Genomic DNA, 18,712 nt, shown 5'->3' with positions numbered 1-18,712 from the left:
CAAACTTATAAAACGAAAACATGACAAGAAATCTCAACTAAGAATCAAGAACAAACTAAAAATCATAACCAGAGAGTTAGATGCAAATCAATAATAACTAATTACGTCAAATTAAATAAATTATCTAAACCAACATTAAAATTTAGAATTGAAAAACTGAAAAAATTCAGTATAAAAAATTTATGGAATAAACTGAAAAAAAAAAGCTTAGTCAAAAGTAAAATAAGTAAACTCACCTACACTGTAGAAGCAGAACCAAGAACATAGTGATGGAAGAATCATGAGAAGAGGAAGTAGAGGATGCCGATGTGGCAAGAACTAAGCACGACTGGCAGCGAGAATCCGAGGCGACGAGAACGTCTGAACTACGAACCACAGTCACTGAAGAAGGAGAGACATAGGGTTAGGGTTCAAAAAGGGATTAGGTTTTTATTTTAAATGAAGTAAAAATGGGGATGGAATAGGAAGAGGGATGAGGGTAGCTCACTTGGAAGAGGACAGAGAGACGCAGGTCGGCGATTAAGGGAGCAACGATAGCGACAGCAGTGGCGGGAACGACAAAAACAGTGGCTACAAAACGATCAATGTGGCGCAAGGAGCACCTAGCCGAGTTTACGCATTCTTTAGATGCAATTAGTGGTCGCCGACACTAGCGGAGGGGATGCCAAAGGTGGTTTAGGGGGGAGAGGAGAAGTTTAGAGAAAGAGAGAGATAGTAGTTCAAAAATGAGGAAAAATAGGGTTTGCGGTTCAAACTTAGGGTAAGATTACCGTCGAATTTACCGACAGAAAAATCCAATGGTAATGCTTTGAAAGTGACCAAAACACAGCGTTGCACTAATCAGGAATTACTAAAAAATAAATTTGACGGTAATCTTGGCGCTAATTTTTCTTGTTTTTCCTCTGATTATTACAAGCGACTTTACGGTCAAAAATCAAATTTGTCGGTAACCTTTTTATCTAACAAATTTATTGTCGAATCCTCCAATAAACCCATCGCTAACGTCCTGTGCTAATTCGACGGTAAATGCGATGGTATTCAGTATTTTTCTTGTAATGGACATCCATATTAAACCATAAAAAATATGTATTATAATGCAGATGCATATCTGTATTCATAAAAATAATTAATGATTTATCTCAATCTTCTTCAATTAAAGTCTTCTGTATCCCTAATAGGGTTAAATTGCAACTCTTCTAATGGAAAAAGAGCTTCAGAGGTCACTTTGATATGTTGGGAACCGAAACTCTAGAGTTACTATTTTTTTTGTTGCCCACGGTATTCCCAAGACGACAGGCTAAAGACTAATCCGTCGTGAAATTTAGCTTGACTGCTTCACTTATTAAACCCTAAAGTCCAAATAAAATAGTATCTCTAGTTTTATTCTCATTTAATTACAAATCAAAAGTAATAATGATTTATTCAATTCAACATTTATAACAATAAATAAGATCGCCGTTATATAAGTCATTTAACGTGAAATAGTTTAATTTACGATTATAATTGATATATATATTATCCATAAATAGATTAAAAATTTAATAATTTTCTAACATAGAATATCCTAAAAGATAAAAAATTAAATATATATTTATAATATCTAATATAAGTAGGAAACCTTGATTTTAAAATGGTGTTTTATTCTTTTTAAATTCAAATTCAAATTTTTTTATTTTTATGCAACTAAACAAATTTAAACCCAAAACGATAGTTTGGTAATTTAAAATTAACTAAAAGAAATTTAGTCAATAAAGATTATATAAGGTATTTTTTAAGATAATAGTGGTATTTTATTCAATAGAGAAACAAATATAATGTTCAAAAGTCAGGTCAAGAAAAATAAAAAAAGACGATTCTCAAATATTCACAAACAGGTGAAATTGTAGGAAGAAAATAACCTAGAAAAGTAAATAAGAAAAAAATCTTAAAAAACTATGTATAAGATAAAATAGATAGCTCTTGATTCAACCTAAGCAATGTTACTTGCACTTTTTCTTGAGGCTCTTGGACATGCTCGAAGACTCGCTGACACCTTTCCTTCCAAATATTCCAAACTATAATCAAAATCAGTCAAACTCTTTGAGAGCTTATTCCTTGAAGTCCAGTTTGTAACATCGAAGCCCTCCACGAATTGAAGAACAAGGAACATCTATGGTCTGAAATAAGGTAAGTCAAAAGATTCTTCTTCCATACTAGATTAGCGTCTCCAAAGAAAAATAGACAGTGCATGAGTGATTCTGGAGCTGACTTGCAGATTGGACAAGTTGCCGAAGTAGATGGGAACCGCTGGTGGATGAGAAGTAGAACAAGAAGCTTACCATAGAGGATTTTTCATGCAAAGAGAAAAATCTTGTGAGAAATTTTCATCTTCCATAAATGGCTCAAAACTGGCCTCTGTTGCATAAAGTTCGGACAAAATTTAATGAAGGTATGGTAAAATTGGTAAACAATCCTATACCCTGATGCAACATCATATGTCTTTACTATGTTCATTACCCATTGAATCGTATCTTCAGCTTCTTCTGGAGTTATAGAGAGGATTCGCTGAGCAATTTCTAGAGGAAAAAGATTTGAGATTAATACTTGGTTTCACTGTTTATTTGACAAAAACAGCCCTTTCACCCATAACAAATGGTAACTATCTGATAGTAGTGAGAATGTTATCATGAAATTTTCGGGATTTGGAGAGACCCCTGACAGTTCACAACCTTAAAGGGATTGTTCAATCCCACTCTCCCGAGTTGGTTTTTCTTTGTAAATAAAAAACCAATCTCGACATATGGAAAGAAAATTCAAGACTTGTGGCTATTCTAATTGGCAAATTGTATCCTTTTTGTAGTGTGGGTGGACCTGCATTGGCAAGGAAGGATGATTTTGTTATTCAAATTTTCAATTGTTCTGAGTTCTATATCACTGCTTTGATAAAAGATGTCGCTCTCAACATTGAATGAAACATTGTAGACGTTTATTTAAATTGCAATGAGAATATTTGGCTATCCCAGTTCCAAGAAATCTCTTTGGTGTTCTTCAAACTCCAAGGTAAATAGTTATTGTTGGTGATTTTAATTCTATTATTGATCAAGGTGAGAAACTTGGTGGTAATCCTAAATCTCATTCTTCTATTGCTGGCTTTAGTTACTTTATTGGAGATATCTCGTTGATTGATTTGGTAATGGTGGGTAGACCATTTACTTAGAGTAATAGATGCAGGGAAGGTGAACTAATTTAGGAAAAGCTTGACAGAGCATTTGTCGAAGAATCTTGATCCCAATTATACTCTCATCCCACAATCTTTAGATTATCAGACACAGGTTTTGATCATGTCCCCTCCTTTTGGACACTAACTACCAACCAGAGAGATCAAATAGGAGATTCAATTTCAATCCCGCTGGTATGGTGAAAAATAAATTCGTAACTTCATCAGCGAGGTCTGAAACTCAAATATAGAAGGTTCAGCAATGTTTAGATTATTTTAGAAGCTTAAATTGGTTAGCTCCGATTGGTTCTCTGGCAAAAGAATAACTCTACAAATTCTAAAAAGGAGATTGTAGAGGTTACTGCTTTTCTAGAACAAAAATAGTCATCAAACATCATGGGAGACACTGAATTACTTGCGCTTGAACAACAGTTTGAAAAAGCATATTTGGATGAGGAACTTTATTGGAAAGACAAATCTAAAATTAAATGGATAAAGGAAGGAGGCCAAAATACAAACTTCTTCCATCAATAATTTAAATCTAGAACTAGAAGAAATAAGATATGGCATCTGCTGAGGGATAATGGGGATATGACAACAACCAATGCTGATATTGTTAAGGTGGCTGAGGACTACTTTAAGAATATTTTTACATCTTCTAATAAGCTAGATCTTGGGCCTTTGTCACAGACTTTGAGCCTACAGTTATAGCTAATATGAACTGTAGCCTTTCCCACAGACTTTGAGCCTATAGTTATAGCTAATATGAACTGTAGGCTCAAAAGACCTGTTTCTATGAAGGAGGTAAAAAGAGCTATTTTTAGTATCTACCTTCAGAGTGAACCAAGAGAGAATGGTATAACAGCTAAATTCTTCTAATTCAACTGGGATATAGTAGGAGAAGATGTGTTTCGGGCTGTGAGGAGTTTCTTCGCTGGAGGTAGAATTTTAAAAAGTTTTAACTATACCAATATCTGTCTGGTGCCAAAGGTCCCAAATGCAAGCGATATGACTCAGATAAGGCCCATCAGTTTCTCCTTTATTGTCTACAAAATTATTTCGAAGGCAACGGTCCACAGACTCCAAAGGTGTATGAACAAGGTAATTAGTCCTACTCAAAGTGCATTCTTAAAAGGTAGACTTATTTCTTATAACATTCTTATAGCACACGAATGTATGCACTACCTTAAATAAAAGAAACGAGGCTTGGAATACGAAATGATACTCAAACTTGATATGAGTAAAGCCTACGACAGGGTAGGGTGACATTTTCTATGGTTTATTATGGAGAAGTTGGGCTTTGAATCAAGATTTATTGACTGGATTCCTGAATTGTTAAAAATCGTTTCTTATTCTGTTATTGTGGAAGGTCAACTCTATGTTTTTTTAAACCAAATATAGGCATCCGTCAAGATGACCATCTATCCCCTTTTCTTTTCTTGTTACGTGCAGAAGAACTTTCCTTCTTGCTACACAAAGTAGAGCAAAACAGTCTCATTTAGAGAATTCAAACAAACAGAAAATGCCCAATTATAAATCACTTGCAATTCGCTGATGATTCCATTCTATTTGATAAAGTCTCAGAAAATAGTTGTGCCTCTATTCTAGAATTATTGGAATCTTATAAGAGATTCAGTGGGCAAAGAGTTAATCTTAATAAATTGGCCCTGTTCTTTAATAATAACACTTCAGAGCTTATTAGAACCTCCCTAGTAGCCTAGCTGAATATTTCTCACATAGATGCATAGGATAAATATTTGGGTCTACCTTCCCTTGTCACCTGCTCTAAGAAAGTCACCTTCAACTCAATCAAAGATAAGGTTCTCAAAAGGACACAAAGATAAAAAAAAAAAAAGTACTTGTTATCTAATGGAAGAAGACATGTATTATTCCGAGCAGTTAGTGAAACCATACCAATATACATATTGTCATGTTTTAAACTTCCGGATAGCTTGCTAAATGAAATTCATAGTATTCTAACCTAATTCTGGCGGGGGTAGCAAGGTTCTGAAAAGCAAATAATGTGGATTAGTTGGGATAAGATGATTAGGCCTAAGAAAGAAGGCGGGCTTGGTTCAAAGATCTCAGGATTTAAAACCTCTGGTTCTTTTGGGTAAACAGTGTATAAAAATCGTGACTCAACCTAACTCTCTTCTTTCTAAAATACTTAAAGGTAAATATTTCAGATTTAATTTCATTCTTATAGTAGAAGTAGGAACCTTACCTTATTAGAGTTGGCAAAGTATTCTTGAAGAAAAGCGAGTTGTAGAAAAAGACATTAGTTAAAAAGTAAATTCTGGTGATATTCGAATTTTCAGTGAGTCATATCTCCCTCTTTCTTACCCGTTTACTATTCCACCATCTGCAGCACGATTATATAAGGTACTTTAGTAATGTAAAATCAAATTAAAATATCTAAATTTTAGTACAGTTAGTTAATATTAATGTATATTTTTGTCTTTTTTATATCAATATTCAAAAAATAATTTAATCTTTTTAAAATTAACTAAAACGATATTTGATTTGTTTTCTTAAAACAATATTCAAAATTTAAAATTTCTAATACAATAAAAAATATAATTAATTGTGTAAGGGTTTTTTAACTTTTTTATTAATTAACTAAATATTATTTTAGTCTTTTTAAATTAATCCTACAAGATTATTTAGTCTTCTAAGAATTAATTATACAATTATTTAATATTTTTAAAGATAAAATTCAAATTTTTTCTAATATGCTCGAACAATGTTAGATTAATCAAATTATTAAGGTATTTTAGTCCTTTAAAAATTAATATCTTTTGATTTTTCGTCTTTCAACATGCATTAAACAGTCTTAATCTTAAATTTGCATTTTTATCTTTTTATAATTAACTTTAAAAAATTATTTTAGTCTTGTAAAAATCAATCAATAGGATAGTTTAGCATTTTTACAATCAAATTTAATTTTTTAGTTTTTAATATAATAAAAATAGTTTAGTTAATATTATAATAATATTTAAATTTTTAAAATTAATGGTACAAGATATTTTAATATAATATTTTATTTTATTTAAATATAAACTATATATTTATTTTTTGAAATAAACCTTTGTTAGGTTTTATTTCAAAAAGCGAAGAGAGTGATACGTGGCTATGACACTCTATTTGGTTATGTCGTTTTTTAAGGATGAGCATAATTTCAAAATCTGCCTCTGTATTGGGGAATCGAATTTTATATTTTAAAGTTATGAAAGTTGTTTATATATAAATCATTTTTATTATTAAATCAATAATACTATATGACTAAATTATTTTACTAATTAAGTTTAATTAAATTGATTTAATAGTTTATTAGCACAATAAAAATTAATTAAAAAAAGAGACACATACATAAAAAAAAAGAAAAATAACTTTATTCAATTTATATTAGTTATAAAAATAACATGTTCACTTAATATTTTTTTATTTGATTATATCGCATAAAAAACCACATATAAATATTTTTAGATAATTTATTATAAAGACTTTTATAGTATTTCTCATCATATTAAAAATATTCACTAAAAATAAAATTATTTTTTACTAATTTATACATTATTAAATATCTAAAGTGATGGATATAATAAAAACTTATACGAAATTATTTTTATATAAAATTATTATTTTAGACTATTAAATAATAATTTAATTAAATATATTAAATTATTTAACCATTTTTAATTAACAACAAAGATAATTATATGAATTTACCAATACTATCGTCCTCCAAGACATTTCCTTCTTGAATCTGGGTTTGTAAAATTGCTGATGGAAGCGCTTACGGCAGGAAAACAAAATAATGGATTATTAAACGAATTTTATTAATAATCACAGATCCCGATCTATCTTTCTACAATGTTCTATTATTTATTTTGAACATTGACATTTCAACATCGAAAAGTCAATTTTATATATATATATATATATATATATATATATATCCAAAAGTGGAAATTCGACTATTGAAGTAAAAGTTATATTAAATTATAAAATAATGAAATAGAAACTAATACGACACACGAAACTACATACGAAAGTTTGTTTGTTTAAACATTAATATTTGCGAAATAGAAACTCTAGGACGGTAGTTTTTAATAATTTTAGTTAGCATAAATATTAAGTTATTTTTAATAAATAAATTTTAAAAATATATAGATATAAATTATATTAATTTATATATAAATTTTAATAAATATAAAAATAAATTATATATTTTTAATTTATAAATATCTATAAATATAGGTATAAATTATTATTGATTAAATACTCATTTAAAATATTAAAAAACTGCGAACTCTTCTTCAGTATATCTTCACTACTAAGACGAGGGATCCAGTAGGAAGCTTTCTTCCATTTTCATTTATGTTTTTATCAAAAACTCAAAGTTCAAATTTTTAATATATTTATTATATATTTATTAAAACAAAAACTTAAAAGTTTTACTAATAGTAATTTTAATATATAACTTTTTTTGAATATACTAAACTGATAAAAAAATTGGAGCATTTTTTCCGAGAGTTTACAATCATAAATGTGAAATTCAAGTTGACCATTACAATCAACTAAAAGTCTAAAACTACTTGAGATATTATATTAAATTTCTTAGGTTTAAACTTGATGAACACGCCAGAATCCAGATGACTAAACTCAATATAAAGAGAGGTAGAGTGAGGAGGTGACACTAAACACAAAAATGGAAGATTTGAAGTTACATGGATTTTGGTATAGTCCCTTTACAATGAGGGTGGTATGGACCTTGAAATTGAAGGGTCTATCATATGAGAACATTGAGGAAGATCGCTTCAATAAGAGCCCTCAACTTCTTGAATACAACCCTGTCCATAAGAAGACCCCAGTGCTTGTTCATGGTGGAAAACCCATTTGTGAGTCCATGATCATTGTTCAATACATTGATGAGTTATGGCCACAGAATCCATTGGTCCCTCATGATTCCTATGAGAGAGCTCAAGCAAGGTTCTGGGTTGCATATTCTGAACAAATGGTAAGATTTTTAGAAATTAATATTTTTGTGTTTTGTTATTAGTGCTTTCAACTCTTTGCATACCATTAGACTTTGCAAACCTAGAAATAAAATTTTATTTTTATTGTAAAAATAAAGATAAGAATAATTATCTAAATTAATTTTTAAGATTTTAAAATTGGACGCTTTATCTAGGTTTTTAAATTTTAAAATACATAAAATAATTTTCAATGTTTACTTCTATTAGATAATATAATCTTTTTCTATTAATTACTAACAATGATTGATGTTGACGTGAAATATTATTTTGCACACGTGGCTGATAATAATAATAATAATAATAATAATAAACTTTGTAGCTTAACAGGATTCTCGCTTTCTAGTCATTTTTATGCTAATTAACTTTGTACCGTATCAAAGTTTTTTATGAATAATAATAATAATAATATCGATTCAATGTTGTCAATAATTAATGGATTAACGTTTATACTAGGTTCCTGCACTGCCAGCACTCATTCAAAGCACTAGTGCGGAAGAGAAAGAAAAGGCCGTACAGAAGGCCTGGGAAAACTTCAAAGTCCTTGAAGATCATTGCTTAGCTGATAAGAGAAAATTCTTCGGTGGTGACAAAATTAACATTGTGGACATAGCTATTGGATCATTTTTCGTATTTTTTGTCACTATAGAAGATCTTAAACAAGTAAAGATACTGGTAGCTGAAAAGTTCCCTCTCTTACATTTATGGTTTGATAATTTCAAGAATGCCCCAGTTATCAAAGAAAATTTCCCTGATAGGGAGAAAATGTTGGCTACTATGAAGGCTGTCTTGGAGAGGAGGTTGGCATCTTCCTAAGAAGTCAGCATCTATATTTATGTGCTTGTTTCTTTATATACCAACCTTCTGTTGGGTTTGACTTATTGTGCTTGTAAGGTATAACAGAAGTTTGAGTTTATTGTATTTCTTGAAATAATGGATTCGGTTTTCTTTTAAGTCATTGGCAAACCTCTATGAAATAGATTGGGACATATTAAAACGCCAATTAGTAGAATTTGGTTTAGTTCTATTATGAATTTGTAGTTTTACACTTTTACTACTTGAGAGGCTATGGCTAAAGTATAAATTAATTATATAATCATGTTAGTTATATTCTAAAATTAACCATTAAAATTAATTATTAATATAAAATATATAATAAATTATAAAATATACATTAAAAATAAATATATAATAACTAATTTTAATAATTAATTTTAATATGTAAATAATATTTTTATTAATTATAATATAATACGATGTCTCATACAATGAGGGACGAAACAAGAATAATTTTTTGAAGCGATGTTTAGTAATTTACTAAAATATTTTATATTTCTGTTTTTAACAATAAATTTTAAATGAAAGTTAAATATATAATTTCAATCAAATATCTATGTGAAAATATACACAAATGTATTTAATATCTAATTAAGTAAAAGACATACTATGAATCTTGTTATTATTGGAGTGGAGTGAAAATCTAGTCTCTTTTTTCCTGGCTTCCCTTCCCCTGGCTTTTATGGTGCTGGTAACGGCATTTCTTTCCCTAATTTCTGCATCCTCTATTTGTTAGTTAACCGTCTGACTGAGCCCACGTCCAATCCAGATTTGCTTTGCCTTCCCGCTTTTAGATTAGTAATTGACCGTTGGTTGTGCCTCTCGTAGAGTCATCGTAGACTCCAATCCAACAATCACTGCGCCACTTGAACCCGTGTGCCTGTTCTGTAACCACAGTGCCGACAAGTTCTCCTTCTACTTTCTACAAGGGTCTTCGCGAGTGCATCTGCTCCAAAATATGAACCGCTTGTGCGACCGCCACAACTGCTGTCCCTATCGGAGCTTGTGTGAACTGAAATCGCAATTTAGTTTGAGACTCTCGGTCTTCATCTTTTCCCTCTTTTTAGTGATATTTTGTCACTATACTGTTGTTATATTGTTTTGGATTTTTGTGTCTTTCTACATCTTAATACCCCCATAGAGATGTGTGTGGCACTACAAAAAAAAAGGCCTATGGCCACGGTAAAAAACCGTGACCATAGCTAGTAAAAAGGGTGACTATAGATCTATGGTCACGGTTTTGGACCTATGGTCACGGTTTTTTACCGTGGTCTATTCTCTCGTGGCTATAGGTCTATGGTCACGGTTTTTTGAGCTATGGTCACGGTTTTTATGGTCACGGTTTCAATTTTCAAAATCTGACACTTTAGGCCACGTTTTTTTACCGTGACCATAGGTTAATCTATGGTCAGGGTAAAAAACCGTGACCATAGCCTCTATGGTCACCCCTCCTTAAAACCGTGACCATAGATAAGGCTATGGTCACGGTTTTCACCGTGGCCATAGCCTCTATGGTCACCCTTCCTTAAAACCGTGACCATAGCCCTATCTATGGTCACGGTTTTTCACCGTGGCCATAGACTCTATGGTCACCCTCCTTAAAACCGTGACCATAGCCTATCTATGGTCACGGTTTTTCACCGTGGCCATAGCCTCTATGGTCACCCCTCCTTAAAACCGTGACCATAGATAGGGCTATGGTCACGGTTTTTCACCGTGACCATAGACTCTATGGTCACCCTCCTTCAAACCGTGACCATAACCCTATCTATGGTCACGATTTTTCGCCGTGACCATAGCCTTATCTATAGTCACCCTATTTTAAAACCGTGATCATAATTTATTCTATTTTTTTAGATTTATTTTTTTAAAGCATAATCAGATCACAAAATTATGATAATCACAAAATAAGTCTAAAAAGAAAAAATTCAATAAATCTAAATCATAAAATTTACATTATAAACTATATATTTTTTTAGTCCAAACAAGACAAATTAAAATATGGTATAATTTATCCATTACATGTAATACCAGGTAGAAGCTATTAAAAAAATTACAAAAGACATCAAAATATTATACTGTGAAAACAAAAATATTCTCTAATATAGTACATATTCTTCTCATCCTTTGAAAACCAAAAGAAAAATTCTTCTCTAATTTGTTCGCTCATCTTGGAATGTTTTTCACCTGAAACCCAAAAAAAATTGAACAATTGATAAAAATTAGTTAGAACATGACAAATTACATTAAAAAAACACACAAGCACATTAGAGTATTGGACACACAAGATCTGGAAAATCTGAAACAGTTGATCTCTTTGTTTGACTTTGAAGCAGACAGCAGATTCAATGCATGTTTGATTTTTGTAAACTAATTAATTAAGACTATATAAGAACGTTTATAGTTGTTAATAAAATATATATCAAGATAGAGATAGTGTTAAATTATACTCAGTTATGCTTACAATAAAAGACCAAGAATTTAATACATGTTCAAGGGAAGACTCCAACACAATTGTTAATGTTGCAGTAACATGACCATGAGTCTACAGTTTTAACATTTCTCAGATAACTAGTCACCTATTAGCTAAGTACAAGTTCAAATTGATCTAAACCTCATGCAATTTCTAAGGTGCAGACTTAACTCCCAACGAATAATTGCTTACTTCCCTATACATCGCTCGGATTATTTTCTTTAACACCTAAAAATATAGAAAACTTTCAAATATAATAAATAATAAAATATATTCAATTTAACCAATTTTCTACTCAGAAGAAAATCGAATATACTTAACCAATACAACACAACCATTGAAGCTAAAGACTTCGATTAATTAAAGGAAAAGGGCTAGAAAAAGAGAACAGAGAATGATACCTTCACTTTCAGCAAGGTCAGCTACTATCTTGAAGAATTCCAAGCCTTTGGTGAAAGTCTTTACTTTCCATGTCCTCTTCGATTTTATTATATCACAGTTATATGTTCTCCATTATTGTTTTTCATAAAAAGGAAATAATTGTGTGCAGTTATATACAAGTGAACATAATTCCTCCATTGAGAATCAAACAACGTTCCCAAGATAACCACTAATTTGGAGGCAATTTGAAAGAATTTATGCTCACAAACTTACTGACCTTTATTTTCTTTAACTTCATGTAAATCTTATCCTGTTAACTAGTTCTAATTATCAGAAGATGATCATGATTCTTGAAGAAATCTCAATTCTCGGCACTCAGCAGATATTGCAAGTCACTACAAATTGGTTTTCACTATTCCACATGATAAGAGATTCATGCATTCTATAGCAAAACACATGATCAATTAATACTTTCATGATGACAACAATAACAATAATAATAAAACAATAACAACAACAACAAATAAATAAAAGAAAGTGGTGTGAGAAAGCTCAAGACTTGACATACTCATCATTTCCAAGTTCTCAATCTGTTTCTTCAGCTGTTCAGGATCTTTCTTAAGAATTTTCACTTCCCTCACCTTCTTCCTTTCCTTCTTATTCTATTAAGCAAAAACAAAAGAACAAATAATTATAACTCAATTAAAATAAATAAGTAAGCAAGAACTTCGTAATAACAAAAATCTCAGTAGATAAAGCTGGGTTTCATTGAAGCAGCTACTAGGGTTAGAAAGAAATACCCCTATGTCTATCATCATGACTTCCCCTTCAATTTGTACAGCGGCTACTTGCATTATAGTTTTTCAACTAATTAGGGTACATATTGAAAAAAAAATACGAGAAAAGAGTGAAGAATTACCCTTTTCAATTCCATAACCTTATGTAAAGATACCTCAAAATTTTATATATATTAACAAATAAATATACCTTTATCTTCAAGCTTATCCCAATCTTCATCCCAGTCAACACCTTTATGAAATCCTCTCTAAACCTTGAACAAATCAAACACGTTACTCATTATTAACATACACACATTAATTGATTCTATTCTTTTTCACCTTGCACAGCATCTAGTTGATCAGGTGTGCAATTGCTTATGTCATCCCTGCAGTTTGCGAGCTCCACCGGTGGCGACTGGGTGCGGTGGTGGTGACGGAAATCGGCTCCCCTTCTCTCACTGGCTTCCGTCAATCTCTCTCAGCGTCGCTCTCCCTTTCTCCTCAGTTTGCGATTCCAACAACGGTGGTGGTCTCCATAGCTGCGACAACAAGGCGTGACAGTGACGGCGCAAGACAGCGCCCCTCCTCCTCTTCTCTCGCGCTGGCTTTCTCTCTTTCTCTTCTTGTCTGCAGTAGCGCTGACGAGGAACCCAGCAGCGACAACGAGCGACGGCCCGTGATGAGAGCGGCGACAGCTCCACGGCGATGAGCTGGGCGCGACGCCGGCACGCTCTTCTCCCTCTCCTTCCCTGGCCTTCTTCTTCCCCCTCGAGCTCCCCCTGTTTCTCGTTTCCTTCCCTTTCTGAATGTGTGTGCGTTGTGTTTTGAGTTAGGGATTGGGGAATTAAGGTTTTATTTAGGAATTTTAGAGTAACAATTTTATAAAATATTTGTGATAGAATAATAATCTAGAATTTAAATATAATATTGTAAGGATTATTTTTAGAATAGATAAAATTTTATTTATTAAGATATCTTTGAGTTTAAATAATTATTTCTAATTTAAATTATAAAGTAAACATACTAATTATATTTTATAAACCACGGTTAAATTTAAAATATCAATTACCTAAATTAAATTATATGACCTTTCATTATTTTTCTATCATAACTTTAATTTTGATTTATATAAAATAACTAATTAAAATAAAAGTTGTACATAAATGTTAATTAACTTAAATCTAAAGTATTTACAAAAATTCATTTAATCATTCCTAATCTCTAACTCTAAGAACTCAATTTAATAAATAAACCATAATTTATTCATAATAGAAATTTTTTAAATTTAATTATATAACACTTTCATTATTAAGTTATTAAATCATTTTTTATGTTATTAAGTTTTAAATCTTTTTTTAATTTAAAATTAATAGTATTCAACTTAATTTTTTATTTATAAAATTAAATTTAAAATTTTTTAATATTTAAAATAAATCATATAAAATTATTATTAGTTTTTAATTATTAAAATTTTTAAAAGATAAAATATTTAAAATTATAAAAAATACATAAAAATCTTAATTAATTTAAATTCAAATGATTAAAACTATGATCAAAGACCCCTTTAGGTCACCTCCCAAAACCGTGACCATAGACCTTTTTAGGTCACCCTTTTGAAAAACTGTGACCATAGACACTTTTTAGTCACTGTAAAGAATCGTGACCATAGAACCCTTTAGGTCATGCCCCAAAACCGTGACCATAGACCCTTTTAGGTCACCCTTCCAAAAAATCGTGACCATAGATCCTTTTTGGTCACTGTAAAAAACCGTGACTATAGATACCTTTAGGTCACCCCCAAAACTGTGACCATAGACCCTTTTAGGTCACACCCCAAAACCGTGACCATAGACCCCTTTAGGTCACCCTTTTTTGAAAAACCGTGACCATAGCCCCTTTTTGGTCACTGTAAAAAACCGTGACCATAGACCCTTTTAGGTCACCCCTAAAACCGTGACCATAGACTCTTTTAGGCCACCCTCCAAAACCGTGACCATAGACCCCTTTAGGCCACCCCCCGAAACCGTGACCATAGACCCTTTTAGGCCACCCTCAAAACCGTGACCATAGACCCCTTTAGGTCACCCCCCAAAACCGTGACCATAGACCCCTTTAGGTCACCCTTTTTTTAAAACCGTGACCATAGCCCCTTTTTGGTCACTGTAAAAAACCGTGACCATAGATCCTTTTAGGCCACCCCCCAAAACCGTGACCATAGACCCTTTTAGGCCACCCCCCAAAACCGTGACCATAGACCCTTTTAGGTCACCATTTTTTAAAAAACCGTGACCATAGACCCTTTTTGGTCACTGTAAAAAACCGTGACCATAGACCCCTTTAGGTTACCCCTTAAAACCGTGACCATAGACCCTTTTAGGCCACCCTTTTTTAACAAACCGTGACCATAGGTACTCTATAGTCACTCTTTCCAAAAAAACCGTGACCATAGCTTTTTTTTTTTGGTCACCCTAAAAAACTGTGACCATAAAGGGTCTATGGTCACGGTTTTTCACTACAACATTTTGGGTCTATGGCCACGGTTTTTTTGGGTCTATTAACCCAAAAAAATCGTGGCCATAGACCCAAAATGTTGTAGTGGCCATAAAACCGTGACCATAATGGGTTTGTTCAACTATGTTAATTGTGATGTTTGCACTATGTTGAGTGAAAAATAGAGGGTTAATAAAAGAGAGGGTGACGAGGGAGAATGCCAATGGCAAGAACTTGATAAGAGAAGAACAAAGGAGTGATGAGGACTAAATATTGGTTTAGAAATTTCACAAGTTAACACATAAGATTTGTCATAGCTCTAAATCGGAAAATAATCCACTACAAGAAAAAATGTGTATAGCCACGGTTTTTCTTGTCACGTTTTAAAAGCATGGTCAAAAGTGGTCAATGGCCACGCTTTTATGAGGGTGGCGATTGATTAGAGATTTTGCCACGTTTTTTTCTACATTTTTATGAAAGTGGCAATTGATTTGAGATTTGACCATGCTTTTTTTTGCCACGCTTAAAAAGTATAGCCATAGACTCATAAAGAGAAAAAGACACACTTTTAAAGCGTGGCGACAAGGTTTTGTTATAGTGACGTTTTAAAAGCGTGACCGTTTTCTACAACTCTTTTGGCACGCTTTAAAAGTATGACCAAAAGGTTGCCAAAGAAATGTTCCGAAAAGGATATAATTAGTTAATTACATTGCACACTCTCTTCGAAACTCTATCTTTCTCCTTCGAACCCTAAACTCTTCAAACCCTTGTATTCATCTTAAAAAGAAAGGCCCTTCGAAAGAACCTTAAACTCCTTGAAAGAATCCAGCAATCTGAAGAACATCGACGGCGCTCGCAATGCCTCCGTCGACGCTCCCTGTTCCAGCACTCCCACCATTACTGCTCCCACCCTAAACCCCTAACCCTCCTCCGGCGGTGATTCTCTATGGCGAAGACTCTCTTAGCGCTCACTGTCAGTCACAAATCCTCCGTTGATGCTCCCTCTGTTTTCGCTCCCTTATGTCATTGCAAATACCTAACCTTTTCCGTCGCCGCTCCCTTCTGTCGGAGCATTGGAAAAGGTTTGTTGTCCAGAGCCGCTCCCTTCCATCAGCAGCCTCGGTCACAACTGGCAAAGAGGACGAAGATGCCATCCTCGATCTGTAATCCCTAATTCATACTTTTGTAGTAAATCTTTGATCAGTATTTAATCATTTATTTTGAATATTACAATAAATCTGTGTTTTTAGTTGTTATTACTCTCTTCCAATTGATTTTAGGAAATCGAAGTTTTACCGATTCGACAAAAAAGGAAACTGGTGAAAGGAGAAAATCGCAGGTATCGTGAAGTTTCCAAAGAACAAGATTACTAGTAAGGTTTGGCTTCTCATTCGAACAAAACTCATTTATGCTTCTTTGTTTATGCTATTTATTCTCTGATTCATTTGTGCTTTCCTAATTTTTTGATTTTTCGGTTCGTAAGTAATTAGAGAAGTTTAAATGATAATTATTTAAGCCTCATATAATAATATTGAATGTATGTAGTTCTTTTGCTGTCATTATAATAGTTAAATTTAAAAAGGTTAATTGATTTATTTGTGCAACTAATTTTTGTTCTTTTTTTGTGTTTATGCAAACAAAATCATTCCTGAGTATGGTTCTTTAGCTGTAGGCTAGGGCTGTCAAACGGGCTAGCCCGGCCCATTTAGGCCCAGCCCATTAAGTCCATGGGTTAAACGGGCTGGCCCATTTAAGCCCGCTTTATTCGTGGGCCAAAATTTTTTAGCCCGGACCATTTATAGTCAGTCCGATGGGTTAAACGGGCCAGCCCGTTTATCATTTTATTTTATTTTTTGAAAAATATTTTGACAAAAAAATCACTTTTAGGTCAAAAACCATTTAAAAAAATTTTTTTTTTAGTTGATGGGTCGGATTTTCGGGTCGGATCGGGAAAAATATTAGCTAAAAGTGTTACTTTTTTTTTAAAAAATGAAAAAAAAAATTAAACGGGCCACCCGTTTAGCCCGCGGGCTAGCCCGTTTAACCCGTCATTTTTTTCGGGTTAATCGGGCTCAGCCCGTTTAGCCCAAAATTTAAACGGGCTTAATTTTAGGGGCAAAGCCCGCCCATTTAAACGGGTAAACGGGCTGGCCCGATGGGTTTAGCCCATTTTGACGGCCCTACTGTAGGCACTCCAAATTATTGAAAAAAGTAATTCATGGATTCTATATTTTTTTGTTTGAAAATCATACCAGAATAATATAATCTGATATAAAGAGGTGTTAATGCTCCAGCTTGATTTAATTTATAAGAAATTATGAATTGGTTGAATAGCTTATCCTGGATCATTATAAATACTCCTTCCCTTTCTTCTTCTTTTCGTATCTTCCTTCTATAACCACTATCACCTCCATTGCAAAATCCAACATCCCACCAAATTTACTCTTCTTCTGATCTCCCACTTTTTACAGATAGCTACATCTCGCCACAACCACACAAACCCTCATCCTCTCTCTCAAGACCCTTTCCTTTCGCTCCTTGATTCCTCTGTAATTTGAGATCATTACTCTTGAAAATCCTACGCTGCCAGGATGAAGTTCTGCAATGTCATAGTTGTGACGACGATGATGAGCATGCAGCGAGATGGTGCCACGACTGAGGGGGATTTGCTGCCACGATGAAGCTCCGCAACAGTGAGGCAGTGGTGCTGAGGGAACTTCGGCCGCTGCAGCTATGGTTTCTTTTGTTCAACAGTGTAGTGGATCTTATGCGGAGGGCGTGCCGTGAATTGGTGGATTCCAACAATAATGATGAGTTTTTATTATAGTTAGATGTGTGTAAGATTTTGCCAAGTGGAGAGTACTTGTAACTTGAATGATTCTTCAGCGTCACTGATTAGGAAATTTAACAAGTATGATGCTGGTGGCATAAAAAATGATGAGGTTTTCATCACATTTTTCCGGAAGTCTACGTCAAGATGTTCAAGTTAAAGCTTATTTAATTTGTTTCTTGACTTTTTTTTTTTTTTGAATTTAATTTTAAGAAGTTTTTAATAACACTACTAGTGATAAAATTCAAAGATAAACAAAAAGATAAGCATTGAAATTAAATAAAAAGATAAATTAACAATTGAAATAGAAAACAAATAATAGGTTAACATTGAATAAGTTTAATTATTCTATTCTTCGTTATAATTTTATTAAATTTTTAATTAAATTTTTATATTTTTAATTTATTTTTTATTAAATTTCTACATTATTTTTAATTTTATAATTAGATCCTTCTTAATATAAAAATATTAGAATTAACTGAATATTTTTTTTCAAATTGAAGGTATTTATAAGTAAGAATTTAATTAAATTTTTTACCACAAATATTTTGGAACAAATATTATGTTAATTTTAATATTTTTTATATAAAAAAGACCTAAGTACAAAATTAAAAGTAATGTAAGAATTTAATTGAAAAGAAAAAAAAAAGTCTGATTAAAAATTTGGTAAAATTATAGAGACTAACAAAG

The 18,712-nt window shown here is 32.3% G+C and overlaps 1 protein-coding gene across 1 annotated transcript; it reads left to right on the top strand.

Moving 5' to 3' along the window:
* The first annotated feature begins 7,879 nt into the window (after positions 1-7,879).
* Positions 7,880-9,186, top strand: LOC130951972 (glutathione transferase GST 23-like). Its single transcript, XM_057880733.1, has 2 exons — positions 7,880-8,216; positions 8,689-9,186. Exons 1-2 carry the CDS (start codon positions 7,908-7,910, stop codon positions 9,046-9,048), a joined length of 669 nt encoding a protein of 222 aa, XP_057736716.1. The 5' UTR covers positions 7,880-7,907; the 3' UTR covers positions 9,049-9,186.
* The last annotated feature ends 9,526 nt before the right edge of the window (positions 9,187-18,712 follow it).

The sequence above is a fragment of the Arachis stenosperma genome, chromosome 9, assembly GCF_014773155.1.
Source record: "Arachis stenosperma cultivar V10309 chromosome 9, arast.V10309.gnm1.PFL2, whole genome shotgun sequence".
In the NCBI taxonomy this organism is placed as follows: Eukaryota; Viridiplantae; Streptophyta; class Magnoliopsida; order Fabales; family Fabaceae; genus Arachis; species Arachis stenosperma.
The sequence above is the reverse complement of the archived record's forward strand: the minus strand, read 5'-3'. Positions and strand labels throughout refer to the sequence as shown.

Excerpts from the sequence above, each read along its gene's own strand:
- LOC130951972 (XM_057880733.1), top strand. The coding sequence starts at position 7,908 with ATGGAAGATTTGAAGTTACATGGATTTTGGTATAGTCCCTTTACAATG. Across the intron at positions 8,217-8,688 it reads TTGCATATTCTGAACAAATG|GTTCCTGCACTGCCAGCACT; the intron begins GTAAGATTTTTA and ends CGTTTATACTAG.